The sequence below is a fragment of the Salvelinus alpinus genome, chromosome 22 (genome assembly GCF_045679555.1).
Source record: "Salvelinus alpinus chromosome 22, SLU_Salpinus.1, whole genome shotgun sequence".
Lineage (NCBI taxonomy): Eukaryota > Metazoa > Chordata > Actinopteri > Salmoniformes > Salmonidae > Salvelinus > Salvelinus alpinus.
The window spans coordinates 10,548,062-10,568,090 of record NC_092107.1 but is presented as its reverse complement, the minus strand read 5'-3'; the positions used below and the strand labels follow the sequence as shown (position 1 = coordinate 10,568,090).

Sequence of the window (20,029 nt, the reverse complement as noted above, 5' to 3'; positions counted from 1 at the left end):
TTGTTTTAAAGGAGGACAGTTGTTAAAATGACAGATGTGGGGCATTTCGTGAAATTGTACTTCAGTATGGTTTCATAAACAAAGACATGCTGATGTGCCAGAATATTAAGTATCACATTGTCATAAGTATCAAAACAATATGTAGCTTTTCTGCAGAAAGAACCAGCCTCATAAATTTATGACTTTATCCTTTTTCTTCAGTGTGGCCCTAGTACTCTGTCATATAAACAAATACACATTCCATATGAATATAAAAACACAATGTGTAACATTATGTTCCTTTATTGAATAAGGACAAAACAAAGCAGGTAAACCATCAGCTCCTTTCGAAACTGAAGTCACAGTGACTCTACAAGATGGAAAGCACAGAATCCAAGCATATTATACAAAATGATACATACACATTCAAAGGTCTGTATATAACACACCCTGCATGTCTGCACACTAAAATAAATGCAGGACAAATCCATACACATCAACTGAACAGACAAATGAATGGATGCAGTAGCCTCCCTGCAGCCTTGTATTACACACAGTATACCGCACAAACATCATAAGAGGCCAAATTCGTCAAAAAACGAACCCAAAAAACCCCAAATTCCTCTGCCACCGCAGGACATATTTAACCAAAATTGAAAGCACACATACTAACTAAAATAATTCAACACATATTGGTCCCTCAGCAGCCGACCACTGTCGTCATCAGGGAAGATTGCCGGATTGTCCCAGTCCATGGCTGGTGGCACTCTGGGGGCCCTCTCCTTCCTCAGGCAGGCCACATTGTGGAGGACAGCACAAGCCACAGTAATATCACATGCCCTAACAGGGCTGACCCTTAATTTGTGAAGGCAGTGAAAGCGTGCCTTCAGGAGGCCAAAGGTCATTTCAACTCTGGCCCTGGTCCTGGCATGGGCATGGTTGTAGGCCTGCTGTGCTTCCTGGGGGTCTGTGAAAGGTGTCAGGAGAAAAGGCTGGCAGCCATACCCCCTGTCTCCCAGCAACACACCAGAGAATTCACCTGTCAACACAAAATCTCATCATTACTACCTCATAAACACAGTGATATTCTTGACACAGCCATGATGGTTATAAATAGGGGTTGTGTGGCTTACCTTGTGATAGGCACTGATAGATTTCAGAGGCCCGAAAGATTCTGGAGTCATGGACTGAGCCAGGCCATTTTGCCACAACATTGCTGATCACACAGTCAGCATTGCAGACCATCTGAAATCATAAGATGAGGAATATTACACCAATCAATGCACATCACTGGCAATGCAGAGTGTTCGTCAATGGACAATATCAAAAAGTTATGTTCACCTGAACATTAATGCTGTGAAAGGATTTCCTATTCACAAAATCGGCCTCATGGGCACCTGAGGGGGCTTTTATCCTTATGTGTGTGCAGTCCACTGCACCAATGACATTGGGGAAACCTGTCACACAAAGTAATGAGTATCCTACTATGTGTTAACAGTTGTCCTGTAATTTGTAGATCCTCTTACCTGCAATCCTATAGAACTCCTCTTTGATGTCACAGAGTCTTCTGTGGCCAGGGAAGGAGATGAAGACATCTGCTAATGCTTTGATAGCCAGACACACACTCCTTATTGTGCGGCAAATTGTGGCCTTGTTCAGCTGTTCTGCATCCCCCACTGAGTACAGGAAGGCTCCACTAGCAAAAAAGCGCAAGGCCACACAAACCATTTGCTCCACACTCAGTGCATGGCTCCGTGCAGTGCGGTGCTTAATCCTGGGACCCAGTAGTCTGCATAGATACCTGATGCCATCTGCAGAAAACCTGTATCTTTCATATAGATGGTCATCAGGGAAGGCCAGTGGGTCCAACCGGTCCCTGAAGACCCTTTCTCGCCTGAAGGCTCTCCTCAGCACAAGTGCTTCTTCATCCACCACATCTCGCACGAATGGGCATGCCATTGTCAGAGCAGAAAGGAACACACAATTTTGGGCCTTCATATAGGCTAGTGGCCACACCTGGTGCTGGGGGGGTGGGCAAAAGAGGGCGATGCCTTATAACGATGACTTGGTTGTACTGATTGCTGGGAAAATAAAAAAAACCTTAGAAAGATGCCACCGTCCTGTGTGCTCACAATAAGAGCTCATATGTCATGGCTCACTTGACTTTACGAGAATATACCTAATTTTTATTTTGAGCTGTGTCATCTTCTTGGAGCTGGGGGAGGAAAGAAAAATAATGATTAATACATTTGTGTTACAGTTAGCATACAGTGTACATTGAAGGCATATCTCACCTCCCTCTCAAGTTTTTTTATTTCAAGGTCCAGTTTCCTAATTGTCCTCTTTTTTATTTCGGACTCCAGTGCAAGATTTTCCATCTTTTTCTTCTTGTACTGAATGTCTATGTCTGCCAGTTCTATTTGGCGCCGGAGGTGGTTGCCATACAACTTTCTGATAGCTTGTGAGCTCTGTGAACACAATACAATTAGCGCAGCTGGAATTTGGCAGGATGTGGTGTCCTTTTATTAATACGCACTATGTTGCCAGGCTGGTTTTCCCACTGTATAGCATCTGGGTCCTGTAAAAGAAATTAGATTTTTTGATTTTGATGAGGACTCCTCACCATTGTAGAGTAAATAGTACTTTCACAGTCTTAACATGATACCTCATGCCTTCTGGAATCCAGAGAGATGGTCTCCTCCTCATCATCGTCTCCATCATGTGCTGTTGCTGCTGCACTGGGGCCTTCACCCTATCACATTTAATCGGATTCATATTGAAGCTAGTAGACAAGACATGCCAGGCCTACAGTATGCCTTTGATGGAGTACTCACTGGATCAGCATCGTCTGGTGCTTGTGCTGGTGGCTCTAACAGGAACACAGTGCTGCCAGACACTGCAAGGCAATAGGTAAACCAAAGTCAGACAGTCCAAATTGATTCAATATGAATGTGGTTGTATCCCATGTAGAGATGGAAGGACATACCTTGAATGAAGCGGGTGGCATCTTGGGAGGAACCTATGCTCGTCTCTTTCCCCCCAGGGATCCCCTCTAAGACAGGCCTGCCTTTATTTAGCTCCAAGGCCATGTCCTCTGCTGGGGTAAGGTCAGCCTTTGGTGACCCACCACCCGTGCCTTGTCTGTGGGTATTCTTTTTCACTGCTAAAACAGTACAGACAATGTGTGAGCAGGCACCTTCTGGGTACAATATATGCTTGTGCTTTGTTAAATATTAGTCAGGGACCATACCATTCTGCAGAATGTTCTTGTATTTGATTTTGACCTGCTGCCATGTCCGTTTTGGCCCGTTCATGTTTAATCTACACACACACACACACACACACACACACACACACACACACACACACACACACACATTTAATGGAGTCACACTGCAAAAAATTACTTGGTATTTTTGTCTTGTTTTCAGTAAAAATATCAAAAAATTTATCATAGCTTTATACAGTGTGATGGAGTTACTTTACACAATTTCACTCATATCTGCAGTGCATTTCAATTAAAAATTTAACCGTTTCATAATTACAGTACAACTGCATTTTTGGAGATGTGAATTAAATATTTGAATTGTAATTGTGATGTTTCAGCGGAGCGGTGAGTGTGTAATTGTGCACTACTTACGCATTCAGGCGGTCTGCAATACTTTGCCACGCTTTTTCTCTTTGCTTTATCACTGTGGCGGTGTTGCCTTTCTTCTTAATTATATCTTTTACCTCCTCGTATGCCTCCATGAGGATTTGTGCTTCCGACGGGGAAAAGTACGCGGCTCTAGTTGCCATGGTAAATCAGTTAATCTGTGATCTGTGGCGGGGTCTATTTGAGTGAGCCGTGAGCGCGCACCTATCCAGGATTGGTTTCACCTGGCTTAATGAATCCGTGTCTGCTCATCCTGGCTTGGTCTTTGTGCAACCAATTAAGCCTGGACGCACATGTTTTGGCTTCATTGAGCTCAGCTGAGTCATTTATCCCGGATGTCTTAATTCTACTTTTGTGCAACAGGCCCCTGCTTGGAAGTCTCTCACTGTCTGTGAGTTTTGCGGTAGGATTGGATAGAGTGCAATCACCGCAGCTGTGTATCCCGTGTTAGTGGGCAAGTGAGCATTGTCGAAATCAAAACCCTACCCTCAATTAAGTCATGACGAACTTACAAGACTGACTTTATTACCAAAATTATCCTATTTACACCTTGTAGTCAATTTTGACACTAGAATACATTTTTCGGACTAATGTTCATGCCACAGGCCTGTTTTCTATCAGAGAAGTTGTCTATTGCCTTCCGTTGTATTTTAAAGCATAATTGAGAAATAATTAAAGTTGGAACATTTGTGACATTTTGGCCTTACCCAGGCCTCCTTTAAGGCTCCATAATGTTTCATCTGTAGGTGCTACAAAGCAAAAATGTGTCATTTGAAGCTTTACCGCTTGCTCTGTATTATTAGTATTTTGATTTCAATAATAATTGTCTTATATTACAGAGCAAGCGGTTTCATATGACAGCAATTTCTGCTTTGTAGCACCCACATATTAAACATTATGGAGTCTTAAAGGAGGCCTGGGTAAATGTGACATTCCAGGTTCAATTAATTATTTCCCAATTATGCTTTAAGATACAAATGTCAAGTATGTCAACAATCCTTCCACCAAAGGAACCTTATGTAGACGACATTTTGTGGAAATCTCTCAAATCTGGTCATCTTGTTGTTCTAGTTTTGTGAGGAATCACCCATATGGATGGTTTATCTGTGACCACTTACCTCATTGAAGGAAGTATATTAGATGACCAGATGCTTGTCAGGAGAGGAGACCTGTGCGATTCAATTTGCCGTTTCTATAAACCAGAGAAGTTTCAATGTATAAACCTGCTTTGCATTTGGTTATAGGTATACATGTGTTCCTTATGGGTATCAGCCATGATGACTATGCTTTGAATTGTCAAATATGTGTTATTCATCAATAACTATTTAGACTGTGTAGCTAATTGTAAATAGTCAAACTCTCATGGCCTGTGACTAACAGCTACCTCAATGGTTTATCTTCATTAACACAGTCAACTTACTAATTGAAGGAGCAGAGAGTAGTAGTTAAGGTTTATCCAGAAGCTGGTAGCATTGGGTAACAAGGGGGTTGTGGAGGATAAGGTAAGTACTGTAGTACCTAATAAACCTGTTACCAGATCAGAGCCAGTCCCGACTCCAGGGCATGGAGAGAGGGGAACATCTGGATATTGTTTCATGTGGGCCAGACTCTAAAATGTTGAGGGATGATGGGAAAGGAATTAACTTCTCAGATTGGCTGACCCTGAGGCCACCAAGTGACTGTCCAACAGAGCACCAGAGTAAACAGACAGTCAGATTTACTAAGCATTTGCACTTTTGCAAAGTCTACACACTCTTTATTTACCAAAGGTAATACAACTGAGAAGTTAGGTAAAATATTTAACACAAAGGTAAAAATAAGCATTCAGTAAAGAAAACCGTACAAATATTTGATGGCTTAGATTTGTTTTTATTTCTAATTGCCTTATGAAAGTAACAGCTGCAAACTCTGCATCAGTGCAAGGACTTACCAATTATGGCCTCCTGTTATGGAGCCAGATAGCTGCCAAAAGGTTGAATGTATGTATAATTAGGATCGTAAGAAAATCCATACGTAAATTGTTAGGATCAAAAGAAAAGCCATGTGTGGTAACATGAAACCTAACCGTTAAATTAGATCTGTAAATGTACAAATTCTGTTACGACTATGAATTAACATTTATACGTTCAATTCTTACTTTAAGTCTCCCTTTACACGGTTACAGATATTTTTTATACGTACAAACTTTTGTCAGGAATGTGGCATCTGCAAAGGACATGAACCGAACGTAGCTAGTTGAAGTTAGCTAGTCAATCAAGCAACTCTAGCCCAGACGTAGAGTTGCTTTGCAGCATCTGGTTTCATTTCCAAAGTCTAAAGTTTGTTTTAGAACGGCATTCGATAACGACGTTATACCAGTAGATGGCGTAGTATAGGCTTGGGCCTTCAGCAAATGACTTGTGTGAGAAGGATACTATAAAGATGCAGAAGAGCCTTGTCTAGGATAACCACCTGAGCTGCAAAATAGAAAGTAAATATGATTTGGGCTAAGCCTATTCCGCTATCTAAATATGCCATGCTGTTGTGTTATTTAATGGCCTTATAATTGCATAATTCGTTTTTATATAGCCACGTGGGGCTACTGTGGTGATCATTTAACCTAATGAATCACACTTTTTCCACTATTTGGGAGCACGGACTGTAGGCCTTATGCAAATTCCACTCTATGTAGGCTTGTTATAGCCTTTTGCGTTGCACAGTCCTATCACGCAGAGGCTATATCCATATCAATAAATGAGACAAAGCAAAATATTGATTAAGTCTTCGCTATAACCTGTCCTAAGCGAAATATTTAAGGCGTCCCAAATAGCCTATTCTTATTGCCAGATCTGTTTTCCCTATCAGCCACGTCATGTGCTTCTTCAACTATTTTGTTTAACATTTATTTAGAGGCCTGTGAGTTAGGGTCTCTTCTTAAGGGAGGCCTATATTTAAAAACGGTTATAAAATGGATTGGCCTAAATTAGGCATTGAATTATTAAAAAGTGATAGGCTAAATAACTTTGAGAATTATGATAATTTTGAATACACACATGGATTTCAATAAACAAATGGATAAGACTGTTCTATTCTGTTTGATTTAGTTCCTATTGGAACTCAGACAAATGACTGAATGGATGACATACTGACTGAATTAAGGTGAATGAAGGACGACTTAAATGTTCAAATATGTTGGAATTTAACATATGCTCTGGCTACTAGGCAAATAGGCCTACATTAGGGTATAATGACTATGGCTGCATGCCTCCAGAAGGGCATCTCCTGAGATTGAGGGGTGCTTTTCTGAAGGTGCCTGGTGCTGCATGGAGATCAACTGGGCAGCAGTGTTGTGATGGAGGGAAAAGCCTATAAGGAGACTATCTAAGACCACTGCAACAGAGTTATTGTAAAGTGTGGGAATAAGCTTATGCCAGACTCCGCCTACGTTTAACCTCTCCCTTGTTCATTTCAAAGTCCATATGTCCATGACCCGATTCATATAAATCATGTCAAATTATAAACCCTTCCTACAGAATATGCTTTGGCAAGATTTTGAGTGATGAAATACATTTCATAATACCACTCCAGTGATCATATATAATTCATAGATTCACCAAACAGCTATTATTATTCTGTGTTTCATTACTCCTGGTATATACTACTGGTTATAATTTCAGACAGAGCCCAGAGAATTGGATGGTGCAATATTGTATTAGTCATATGTTGATAAGGTGCATGCATGGGGATGTCCACGTCACCCAGACATATGTCCATGCTGTAGAGATACACCTAGCGGACTGAAACTTCACTGTTGTAGGCATAATACAGCTAGTGCTATCTAGACTTGAGCTGGCAAACAAATCCATGACATTAGCTACCTAAATGTGAACTCAACTGAAGAGTAATAGAGAATGGAAACTTTTAACTTGAAAACGTGCAGGATACCTATTTCCTGTTTCCCTGACTTACGCTTTTTTAATACTGTGTTATACTTGTTCGCGTAGCACTCCTTACAAGCCGTTGGGTGTAAGTTTTTTTTTTTTTTTTTGTGAGATGAAACTTCCAAAACTCTGAAAGATATTGTATGTCAGAATTACAACACAAGATTTGTTGAAGCCTAAAATGTTAGTCCATAATTAACATGGTATTTGTATGTTCACAGATGAAATTTCACATTTACGTTTCACGCATGGCTTTTCTTACGATCCGAACAATTTACGTCTGGATTTTGTCACGATCCTAATGATACGTACGTTCAACCTTTTGGCAGCTATCTGGCTCCATATCCTGTGTACTTATTTCATCCAACAACAGGAGGGTGTGTGTGTGCCATGCAATAATTAGTCCTCTGAATTCCAGAATGTAGCATAACAGCTCTTCTTGGCAATTCCGGACAGGTTGATTGTTTATTTATCTAAATAACCCAAGACACGTGAATATCAAAACAGGCTCTCCTCTTGTCATGATCTACTAGTTCATTAATTAGTTATTCCCTCTGACACACAAACTGCATTTTGTCAACTTGTCAACTTTGTAACACGTCATGTATATTATTTTAAAAGACACACATGGGGATTCTCATTCATTTCGATGGTGCACGTGGTTCTGTCAGTGGTAATGACACTACCAAAGTGGTGGACAGACTATTTATATGAATGGTAGCCTATACAGTCAAATTCTAATTATTATAAAGTGCAAATAACTATGTACAGTTAGCATATGTATAGAATATGGACCGCACAATCATTATGAAATAGTCTCAAAAAGCAAAGAAAAAAGTACAAAAATAAATCCCCTTTAAAAAAAAAAAGATTTGTGTTATAAGAATGAAGAAAATGCAATTTACATAGATGTCAGTTAGGTCCTCATATTCAATATCTTCTGTTCATTGGCAACTTATTATATCTGTTTTCCAGACCTGGGTCAAAAACATAATAATCCAATTATGTTTTCAAAGTACTTGAGGTGCGCTTGATTTAGTTTGGGTCCATTATTTCGGGCAAACTAACCTATATCAAGCACAGCATATTGACATATGTATTTTACTGTTGGTCTGCAACTTACTGCATAGGCATATAGTCACTTAAAAGTATTTCCCTCCTGAATGATAAGTATTATCTTTGTAGAGGACTCCTCTTTACACTGTATGTACACTTCTCTGACTTGGGCGAGTGGTTCCCCTGGTGACTGAATCTCTTTTCAGGCGTGTAGAAGAAGACTGCCCATAGCTAAAATGACTGTCTTCTCCTGGTGTGGTCAGAGGGGCCTTATGACTGGGTGTCTCTCTACCCATAAAGTCTACTTGCTTCTGCCTTTTGGAAGTGAGGCTTTTCTGATGTTGCCGTTTGTGTTCAAAGCGCTTTTTAGACTTTCTATACTGCTTTTCTGAAGGGGAAAGCTTTCCATACTGCATCTCTGAAGGGGAAAGAGAAAAGGTGTCCCATTCCTCGTGCTTAGGCTCTATCTTCTCTGTTGAAAAGCTGCCTAGTGATCCCGCTGGTGCTTTGCTCTCCTTGTCGATGCTATATTGATCCTCCCCTTCCTCTGTTTTGATGACAAGCTTTCTCAGATTTAGGCCTAAGTCCAAAGTTGCTGGCCGTTTTGGGACTGTGGGGTAGTCGTCGTTGCTGTACCCCTTTCCTGCTGTCTCCTTGTGTTTTTTCTCATGGCTCTTCTTGGTTGCGAGGTAGAGGAAGCGCTGGGGGCAGAAGGAGCAGTGATACCGCTTCTCTGTGCTGGGGCTGCGGGCACAATTGTCAAAGCAGGAGCCATTTTCCATACAGCTCTTGCATATGTAATCCCTGCTGTCCTCAGCGGTCTCGCAGCTGGCACTGGAGGTTTCCCTGGGGGGACACTGCTTTGCGCAGGTCCGACAGAAAGTTGGGTGGCAGCCAATGATATGTGCTCTCAGACCCGATGCCGTTATGAAGGTGCTTGCACAGATGTCACAGGTGTACGTCGTCTTTGGGCTGGTGTTTCTGAGACGTTGTTTCAGCTCTGTGCCCTCGCTGGAGATGCTCTCTTCAGCGCTTCTGCATCCTTTATCCAGGTAGTCTTTTCTGGCCCTGGGCACTATTGAGGATGTCATGGAATAGCGTAGATGACGTCTCTCTTTTCTGTGTTTGGATCTCAGTTTCTTACTCTTCTTCTTGGGTTTGTAAGAGTAATAGGGACGCCAGAGCTTGTCAGCTGTTTCACGGTCAGTGTGGTCATCGCATGGCTCTGGCTCTATGACAGAAGTTACCTCTGTCCTGAAGCGGAGGCTGGAGCTCTCCATGCTGCCCTCTGCAGGCCGGCCCTGGTCCCGACACCTGTCCTCTACCTGGCTCCCGCTGCTTCTTTTCCTCATCCTGGGGAACAGCTTGGAGCCCTTGATCCTCCGGCGAATGATGGCCTCGTTGCCAATTTTCACTGTGATCTGGCAGAGTGGCAGAACGTGACCATCCACGGAGGGACCTGGACACGCAGGCGTGGCGATGTACGTTTCAGTTTCCCCCCTTGCAGTCTTGCTAGGCGCCAGGCTCTCAGCCTCTGGCATAAAAAGCTGACTGGTCATGGCTTCAATTCTCTGTGCTGCAGCTGAGAGCTCACATAGCCTGTTTAGAGAGCTGTGTGGGTTGATTTTTAGGAACGGTAGATTATGACTGTTGCCCTCCGGGTTCTTAAAACCTTGGAATGCAGCACCATCTCCATAGTCCAGTGCAGGGGACTCCCCACCTGCCTGCATTATGGCCAAGGGGGTTGTATAGCTATATGGAGGCCCATTACGTTCGGAGTGAGAGGCCTGTTTTCCTGTGCCTGCATCTTGGTCTACATCTTGGTCACAGGGCTGATCAAAACTGATGCGTGGCATTACTGATGCTACCACTTTTGGAGTGGCCATGAATGTCACAGGCATTGAGAATAAAGCAGCATCTTGCTTACCCATAGCGCCAACATCTTCAAATGGAAGGATGGGAGAGCTGCAGCCCAACGGGGCCTGCTCGCTGACCTCCAGCTCCTCTGAATAGGTCTGACTGTAAGTCTTATACCGTCTCTTTCTAAACTTCATAGGCAGAAGCCTGTAGAGTTTGATGGGGTAAACGCTGCCCTTAAATCCACCATTTGCTGACTTCTTACTCACAGACAATCTGGGATGGATTCCGTGGAAGGCCTTCTGGTGGTTTTTTAGGATGTAGTAGGTCATGAAGGTCTCTAAGCAGAAGATGCACTGGTAGCGACGCTCACCTGTGTGCCAGATCTCGTGTTTGGTGCGATACTCGGCTAGGGCAAACACTTTATTGCAGTAGTGACAGGGGTACGCCCTCTGCCAGGAGTGCACATTCTCGTGGCGCTTCAGACTGGAGACGGTCACATATGCCCGTTTACACACACTGCAGTTATAGACCCTCTGGCCTCCACTAGGTTTCACTAACCTATCTACAGCCTGCAGTGACGTGGGGTTCATTTGGAGGCTGGTTGGAAGGAAAGGGTCAGGGAGTTCAGGAGGAGATAACTGGACATCAGTTGCTGTATTGTCCATGCTTGGCATGCTGTCTGAACAATGGTCTGCCCCGTCCTCTTTGCCTTGGGGCTCGTGTTCAGGCGAGCCCCTCTGTGCTTTCGGGCACACCGTCTCGTGGTTCCGCAACCGCTTCAAATGCATGAACTTCCTGCGACAAAACTTGCAAAACAAATGACTGACAAACCTTTTTTTGTGCATTTCTGTGTGTACGGTGAGAAGTGCTTTGTTGGTGAATATCTCTGGACAGTGCTCACAGCCATAGATTGATATGCTATCTTCCGTGTGGGGTGAAAGTGGAGGTGGGTCCAGCTCCCTGTAGCCATTATCCATGGCTAGAGACAGCTCATTGGCCCTGCTTGTATGCACATCTGTCTGCGGGTATAATGACGGGGGTGACGTTCCCACAGGTTGTACAGTGGGCTTAATTAATAACGGGCTGCTTCCAGTAGGATGCACAGGTTCAAGTGCTACAGCCAGTGTTGGAGGTGTGCTTTTATTCAAGGCGGCTCGTAGTCTGTGGCGCTTTTTGAGTGGGCCACTATTCCTGTTGGCTAGTTGCCTTGATTGGGACTGTGTGGGTTTGGTGTGCTTCTTGTTGTCCTCCTGGTTGCCAGCCCTGTGCTCAGGGGCCCTGGGTCCCTGGCTGATGACTGCGTAGGAGTGCTCTGACAGTGCCTGCATGGGCTCATTGTCCACCGCAAGGGGGAAGGGGACAGGGCAGCCCGCTGGGGTCTGTCCAAGGTCAGGTGACTGCCTCTCCCCACTGTGCAGGTCTAGTGGGGTGAAGAGGTTGTTCCCGGGACCCACCTCAGTGATAGAGAAAGCATTGGTGATCCGCGGGCCTCTTGCACTGTCCAGCTGATCTGGCCTGGAGGTCTCCTTCTTCGCTTTACGGGGCCCACGGGCCTTACTACGGCCTGTGGTCTTAACAGGGTTGGTTGAGGTCTGGATCTTTGGCCCACCTGAGCCCTGCCTGTCTTGTTCCACCAGTTTCTCTAAGAAGGGAATCCCCAGTCTTTTTCCAGCTGCCATCAGGCATCTAGTGTCCTCTGTGCTAGGTGATGATGTCACCTTGGAACAATAGATGAGGTTGAGGATGCTGGCGAACACCTCAGACCTCAGGTCCATGAGCTCCAGCACCTGGCTGGAAGTCCACACCTCAGGGGAGGTGAAGGCGCTGCGGAAGTATCCGCTGCAGGCAGCCAGAATGTTCCGGTGGGCCCGGAACTTTACATCGTCCACCACGATGGTGACATCACAGAAGAGGCCCTGGGAGCGCTGCTCGTTGAGCCTGCTGAGGAGCGCCTGGGGATGAGAGCTGTCCACCAGGCCCTGGGTGCAGGGAGACGCCACTGTCATCTGCAGAGAGGACATAAAGTAAACAGGCATTCTAATTGGCCTCAAAACATTGATAGCCAATTGCTTATGCACGTTGCTTATATTCACAATATAAAATATGAACACATTCATTACATTTGTACCAACTGTGTCCAGTTGGTAGAGGATGGCGCTTGCAACGTCAGGGTTGTGGGCTCGATTCCCACGGGCGAGAAGTATGCACTTACAGTACTACTAAGTAGTAAGTCGCTCTGGATAAGAGTGTCTAAATAACTAAAATGTAAAATATATGAAATGACTTTCTGGAATGTAAAAAGAAAAAAACATGAAAGGGGTGCATACATTTTCTTATGTGGAACTGGAAATGGTGTTATTTATTCTGAGTTTTGATTCATTGGTATTTCAAATAATTTAGGCTATAGTTGTGCAAACAGTAACAATTCCTTCCATACAGAGATAATCTAAGGAATATGATTTAAGTTACTTTGATTAAAGCATGGGCTGGGTTTGGCAGTAATGGCCTTATGGAAATCAAGTGGAATGTGTGTCAGTTTTATAGGAAAGCAATCCAGCTGTTCTTACTTTGTCACACTAGATGGCAGTAAAGTTTAAGGAGATGATGCTGGCATACCATATATTGAAGAACTGTAGGCCATATGTTACTTTCCACAAGCCTATTCAAATAGATTAACCAGAACAATATCTAGTTCATGAGAATATACTAATGTAATACTTCTGTAAAAAGTTACAACAGCACAAAGATGTCCTCTTGACATTACCTTTAAATGTTTACAGTGCTTGGAATAACCATTGTACATGAAGAATTTATGATGATTCTCTTTTGGGGGGAAAAAAAAAAACACCTGGAAATAAGAGCACTCACCATTGTTTGAAAACCAATTAAATTAAACTCCTTGCTTACAGACACTTATATTTTACATTTTGAATAATTGCCTCAAATGTGATAGAAATATATATTTGTAACCTATTCCTGAAGACTTATTGCTTCCTGGTGACTCTGTTGTTTCGTTGTTGCCGAAGCTGATGAGGCACATTAGGCTACTTAACGCAGAATGACTATAGTCTGGAGGCTTAATAAACCCTGACTAAGCATGCACTAGTGAAGTGCCTGAAGCAAAATGACTTGTACCTGGCAAGTGATACAGCTGGTGGAGTGGAAACTACAGTGAGGGCAAACATGTTGTGATTCAGCCAGGATGTGGACTCGTTCTATCTACTTGAGTCAGTCGTTTAATGCCGTTCCAGGTGACCAGACATGCTAGAGTCATTGCCCTTACTGGCTGGCAGGTACATCAGCATATTTCATACTGAGAAGCACACTGGGTTCAGGTTGATGGCAGTATATGAGATGGGAAGATTGTCTCCCCTGACTCATTCGTCCTTTCTGCCCCTAGCATTAGTTAATTATTCGTAAGCACTGGAGGAATGTTTTGACCCACACACAGCTTAGTCAGAGCTAATACAGGGATACTTAACCAACACCTTATAATTGAGACGGGGCAGCTGCACTGGGCTATAGAGCCACTGTAGAGGAACGACCACCATGTTGACTCCTGCTGAGACGATTTAGCTCTTTTTAGAGCAGAATTCAGTTGCTAATCCAGTCACGGCTCGCACATGCAGCTTACACAAAACGCCATCTGTTTCACAATATCCATCTATAGACATCTGTAGAGCATTCCCACTGGGCAAACGCTCGTTGCTTCCACGTTGTTTCCACGTCATTTCAATGAAATTACATTGACCCAAATGTGGAGTAGATGTTGAATTGGCATCTGTCCAGGGGGTTGTTTTATGTTTGTGTGTAAAGGCAATAATATGCTGAGTCTTCCGATGCTGTTGCATGTGGTTCAATGGGATTTTCATGTCTCTTATCTTTCTGTCTAACCTAAGAGAAAATGTAAAGAGCACAGCAGTTCCTGTGTGTTCCTCCCAGGGGTGTGCCTATGTCACTGTGTGAACTGGTCTGAGGCAACACCTCTGTCAGACTCTCACACAGGATGATGCTTAGGTTACACGCAAAGGAAAGTAGCTTCTGCAGTTAGATTAAATGTAGCCTACTTGTATCAGCATTCTTTTTTTTTTTTTTTTTTTTTTACTTTCTGTTTGCATGACTTATTAACATGATTCTGCCTATATGCTGCTGAAGCCTAGGCTACATAGTTGTATTTTTATGAGCATCCTGATTTTTGTCCCTGACTTCTATCCAAAGAGGTCTCTGGACACTTCTTTATTTTAAGATCAGCGTCATAACATACTTCCTAATGCAAAATGTCTTCTTTCCATGTCAGACATCAAAGATGTAATCCCTGATGTCCGGCAGAGGTGCTTTGGACAGCATCACAGCTTTGCTTACAGAGAGAACAAGGCTATCTGATGGTATAGGTCGGCTCTGCAATTGTGGCATTGTTGTTATGCATATAGTACGACAGGTTATACATATGCGCTACAAAATGCTGTTACTGTAATTTTCCATGGCATGGTGGCCATTTTCTATTTCCTTCTTTATCCTCGTTGTAGGTGAGCTGTTGGGGTAGGTTAAAATGGCTGCCCGTTTATGGGGTACCGTTTGTCCCTGATCCAGATTGCCATTAGACCATGATGTTGAGATGAGACCCCTTCTTAACAAAAAGATCACTTTCCATATACCCTCGATTGAATACTTCCCAAGAGGCATTCCTATTGCACCCAGTTGCTTGTTCACCTACATTACACCTACGTGTGTTTTAATATCATTGAAACTGTTCTCATTTTCAGGTCTCTGTTTCAACTGACTGTCCTAAGCATTACGTGCTACATATTACTCAGAAGAGGCAGGGAAGAATGAATAACCTAATGACAGGTTAGATTCACATAATTGCACAGCAATAAACCATACATTCAGCCCCAGGCCATAAACACTTTAATTTGACTTAACATGTCCGTATTGAAACATAAAAATGTCATTTTTTTTGTAACTTAATTTATTAAAGTGATCACGCATCCTTGTTTGTAATTTTTTTTATCTGAATAAAATACATATTTTTGCTAATGTTTTCTCTAGGTGCCACGATTACAATATGGCTGGCAGCAGACCGAGAGAAGAGTAGCCTCGCTGTATCGCTGGGAAACAGCCTCCTGCCTCCCCGTCTGACAGGCCTCTGTTGTCACGGCAACATGCTGTGGCGCAGCGCTTATTGGGATTCAGATTCAGATGGATGGCGGGGCAGGCGGGCGACTGCATTAGGTGTCTGGGGATTTGGTTTGGTCCTTCCTCACAGCGAGCTCTGCCTGTCTGCGAGCCCCAGGACTGCAGATCTCTCATGCTCCAACGCCACTGCAATGGAGGCTTTCCGCCCTTTGTTTCCACTCTGGATATGTGTCGGTCGGTGTGTGTGAGAGTCTGCAGCAGAAATGCAGCAGTCCGATGGACTTTCTCTCTCTTCCGCTTACGGCAGGCGATGTGCTTCAGCCTTGATGCTGATTTCCCTTGGTTTGTGCCGCTTTCAATGCATTTTCATCTGGAAATTGCCTGCATGTCTGCCGGTTTCAGTTGATTATTTTCAATAAGGGCTGATATGACCAATTCTCTCATCTTGATGTGGTTTACTCTGTTCACATATTGAGCGGAAATGTTGAATTAGTCAAAGGATGTCTCTTTGCCACACCCAAGTTCACTGTGCCTTAGAATATCATTCGATGTGCATTTCAAAACCTGAAAAATGTAAATCCCCTAATTGCTGTGAACCACAAGGCGAGAAAAAAACAGTCTCGAATGCAAGCTGTCTAGTCAAACAGAGCGAAAATGTTATAGCAGAACCCACACTCAAGCCACCCCGTGCAATATGTGTATTTCTGTTAAAAAGCAGTTGTAGATTGGGTGGAAACGTGCAGAACATACCTTTGCGAATCAGAGAAAATGACACAGAAGACGAACAGCCAAAAACATTACACAGTGTCCCCTCTACTGTACAGAAGAATTTAAAAAAAACTTTGAAAGGAAGGCGAAAGTATACACTTTTTTTCTAGACTTGTCGCTGCCCAGTGGTGCCGTTAGAGGCAGAGCTTTCGCTGTTGTCTTTCTTGCCTCTCCCTCTCTCACTCCCTCCCTCTCTCTTTCTACGCTGCTCACTCCAGCTCCAACGTCCACGTCCTTTGCCTCTCCCTAGGTCCTGGTCGAGTACTCCGCTCTCTCCTCTTCCACCCAGTCCTGTCCTGGCTTGCCCCAGCTCTCAGACCATTGACCACAGGATTCCCACATTAACGTTTAAAAATAGCTAGGTTGGACTATGGGTCTGTCTGCTGCCTCTCTGCTGCCCGGGCAACTTGAGTCCAGCGGCATCTACTCTGCAGTCGCCAAGCAGGAAACGGCAACTTTATTAAGCATGGCTGAGGACGGTAAGACAGAGCGGCTCAGTGCTACATCACACACCCCTACGCCGTGCTGCACAGATCAGAGAAAACGCCTAGGCTGCACTCCTGCTAGCGCAGTTACAGCGATACAACTTCAACCATACTACAAAGCGCACCCACAATCACATTTCTGCTCGACCTCCACCATTCATACTGTATCTTACAGGGAAGCTGGATCTGTAGCTCACTTTCAAACACGTCACATCACACTCGCCATCTGTCTCATGCCTATGCACACAGGCATTTCTCTTTGTGCTACCGTGTACACTCAAACCCTCTCTCGCTCTTTGTCAGCACGTCTGTGTACATTGCAGTGCATTGCCTCATGAACACAATTAGCCTGCTATGCTCTTGTTTGTATATAGCAGCATGATCAATGAGATATCGGCAACTATATATAGCTTATTTATCTCGACTGCATCTGTGCACTTTCAAAGTAAGAAAAAAGGACTGAGGAGAGAGCTAGAGGAGAGGAGGACAGTGGGTTCGTCTTTGTAGCGGCTGCTGATGGATGGGAACACAGAGGGATGCCTCAACACTGCAGAGTGCAGGGGGGAGGGGCTAAACCAGGCAGGCAGGGCACTGCTAGCCCCGCCAGCTGCTGTAGACGCAGACAGCCGCTTTATACGTATGAAGACCGAGGTTTTATCACAAGTGTTTTTGAATTTGCATAACGTGTCTCCGCTTTCTTTCCGGGCTTAGGGATACAGCTTCTGCACCCGAATGTGAAAACCATGCACATTTTATATTTGACTTGGTGTCATGAAACAAATGGGAGACATTCGCTGTGCACGTCCTACCAGTGTTAGTTCAGCTTATCATGACAATCCCCATGCCTCTGTCCCCTTCTGCTCTCTGTGCTTTCTCTGTCTGCTCAGCCGTCTGCCAGCTATTTCTGGTGCAGGCCTACCCCGCTTGATTGTTGTCGTTACCTGAGTGCAATCAAGGCCCCTGTCTGCTTGCGTTGGCCTGAGGAAGCTGTACACCAGCCTGGCACAACGCCAGCCCTCACACTTCTGTAAGCCGCCACACTTTGGCATGACCTTGTTGCTATGGCAACCGTCTAAGAAAACAGTGCTACCTTAAAAGCATGGTGTTATGGAACATTAAAGGTTGCAAACCTTACAGGGCCTGGGAGAGAGCCTCGTAAAGCCAGAGGAAATATGATTTGCCATGTTTGGGTGGCCACTATCATGCCTCCATATTGCAATTTCTATTTATCTCAGTTTTTCCTCTGGTGTCTTTCCGTTCTCTTCCTCCATGCCTGCTATGTATGGTTAATGGTCTTGTCTGCTTCCTCACCCTTTTCCTGTATTCGTAGTCTTGCCTGCACAAATCGATTTCCACTGGTACACTGCAGGCGAACACGACATCCCAAAACAAATAAGCCTAGCTCTCCTTTACCATCCATGCTCTTTGTTCTTTACAGTTTTGAGAACTGCAAATGAAGTGTCTGCAGTACCTACCGTTTGTCTCGCTCACCACAACCCCTCTCCCACATTATTTGTTAGTACTTCAAATGTTTTGCAAACTAAGAGTACAGAAAGAGCAGTTGACATTTGAACAAATCATTTGGACAAATTATATTGCTATGAACACAGATTTATTATTTGTGGAAATTGGAGAAATAAAAAGGATCCAACCTGCTGATTCATTGTTGCCATTTTCTGTGACGAATTCTTCTTTCACTCTTGAATAATTGCTTGGAGAGTCTTCTCTGTCAGACAGATCACATATCAACAATGTTTGATGTGACTTTACCATTTACTTTTCACATTTCATTTAGTTTTAATAGAAATTGTGTAGATGTTTTCCTTTATTCTGACATCCTCGATTTGTTTGGCACACCCATCCATTAAACGCATTACAGCTGGGATATTTTCAAAACCACAACAAAAGAAGGCATGCCTTTTACTGCCTCAGTCTGTCTGTAGCCACTTGCTGGGGCCTAGACTAGAGGAACATTGATCGGCAGGGAAACCGAGCCCAGCTGGGGCCTAGACTAGAGGAACATTGATCGGCAGGGAAACAGAGCCCATAGCGCAAGCCTGACTAGGCCTTGTTCTCTCTCTCAAAACACACACACGCACTGCGTACAAACACTGATCCTCATTACTGTTGCGCTGGCACATCCAACTCACATTTGCTCAGTAGCCGACCAACATTTTTCCATCCGGATGGTCCTACATGCCCGTTCGCTGTCGCTATGGAAGTGAGCAGTCACTCTGTGGAGTGTGTGTGTGTGGGAAGGAGAGCTCTAGCTAGCCAGCTCCAGGCCCGCTCTCTCTGGGCCTCGTCATGGAATTTACCTTCAACCTTCTCTGTTGACTGGTGGCTGGCTGTCGGTGTGTGTCTGGGCCCATCCTGGGCACACAGATTCTCTCTCCAGTCCACTCCTGAGACACTGCCCGTCTGGAGGCTGATGAGGCCCTGGCACTGCTGCGTCACTCCTGCTGCATCACTGACCCACAAAGAGGTGTGGAGGAGGGGTGGTGGGAATGTGTTGCAAGGGATAAACGAAAGAGGGTGAGCTCAGCCCGAACACAGAAATAGAGAGAGAGTGAGGCTTCCGGGCTGGTCGGCTGACGCAGGCCTAGCCACTGTGTTATTCAGGAAGTGGAGCCAGAGACCGATCTCTTATTGTTACGTAATGAATATTTTCCCTCCCAGACCCAGCTGAGGAGGCGCTGTTTAGCGACTGACTCAGGCTAATAATAGAGCTCAGTACCATTCAGGGCTGTGTGTGTGAGGGAGACTGATCCATTTCGCTCCCCGAGGGGAGGTATTTGGACACAGTTGGTTGATTGAATGATTGGTCGATTTTTACAACTTAAAGACACAAGTTTTGAAACAATAATACATGCATTAAAACTATCTCCATCGTCTCCTTTGTGACGTTGCAATGTAAATAGACAGATTTATTTTTTATCAATAAACATGTTCTCTGTTTTACATTACTCTCCCCTTACATTACTCTCCCCTTATAATGTAAAGGGCGAGTATTGGTTATTTTATTTAAACAAATTAAGTGGGGTTAATGGCATATCTTACTGATTTATACTACTAAAAAAAAGAACAAATCCCCAGACAATCTTACCTTGCAGTCAGAGGGTTCACACCTTTTTCTGTGACACATGCTAAGTAGGCCTACCTTCGATGAC

General features: G+C 44.1%; 2 protein-coding genes across 13 annotated transcripts in view; one reads left to right on the top strand and one right to left on the bottom strand.

Annotated features, from left to right (window-relative positions):
* Window positions 1-20,029, top strand: part of LOC139549698 (E3 ubiquitin-protein ligase TRIP12) — a 78,601-nt gene that overhangs the window by 3,336 nt on the left and 55,236 nt on the right. The gene's annotated exons all lie outside the window — the stretch shown is intronic.
* On the bottom strand, window positions 267-19,625 carry LOC139549701 (zinc finger and BTB domain-containing protein 38-like). 12 transcript variants are annotated; one of them, XM_071360387.1, is made up of 10 exons: window positions 19,178-19,625; window positions 3,230-12,476; window positions 2,966-3,142; window positions 2,814-2,875; window positions 2,645-2,731; window positions 2,516-2,557; window positions 2,274-2,447; window positions 1,321-2,194; window positions 1,113-1,224; window positions 267-1,018 (listed from the first exon to the last, which is right to left on the bottom strand). In XM_071360387.1, the coding sequence occupies exons 1-2, from the start codon at window positions 19,229-19,231 to the stop codon at window positions 8,751-8,753; spliced, it is 3,780 nt and encodes a 1,259-aa protein (XP_071216488.1). In that variant the 5' UTR covers window positions 19,232-19,625; the 3' UTR covers window positions 267-1,018; window positions 1,113-1,224; window positions 1,321-2,194; window positions 2,274-2,447; window positions 2,516-2,557; window positions 2,645-2,731; window positions 2,814-2,875; window positions 2,966-3,142; window positions 3,230-8,750. The 12 variants fall into 12 exon arrangements, with proteins under 12 accessions (XP_071216488.1, XP_071216493.1, XP_071216490.1 ...); XM_071360392.1 differs by adding an exon at window positions 16,357-18,585 and having other exon boundaries at window positions 2,274-2,731; window positions 19,010-19,625; XM_071360389.1 differs by adding an exon at window positions 18,512-18,585 and having other exon boundaries at window positions 2,274-2,731; window positions 19,010-19,625.

Excerpts from the sequence above, each read along its gene's own strand:
- LOC139549701 (XM_071360380.1), bottom strand. The coding sequence starts at position 19,231 with ATGGGCCCAGACACACACCGACAGCCAGCCACCAGTCAACAGAGAAGG. Across the intron at positions 12,477-19,177 it reads GTCAACAGAGAAGGTTGAAG|ATGACAGTGGCGTCTCCCTG; the intron begins GTAAATTCCATG and ends TCCTCTCTGCAG.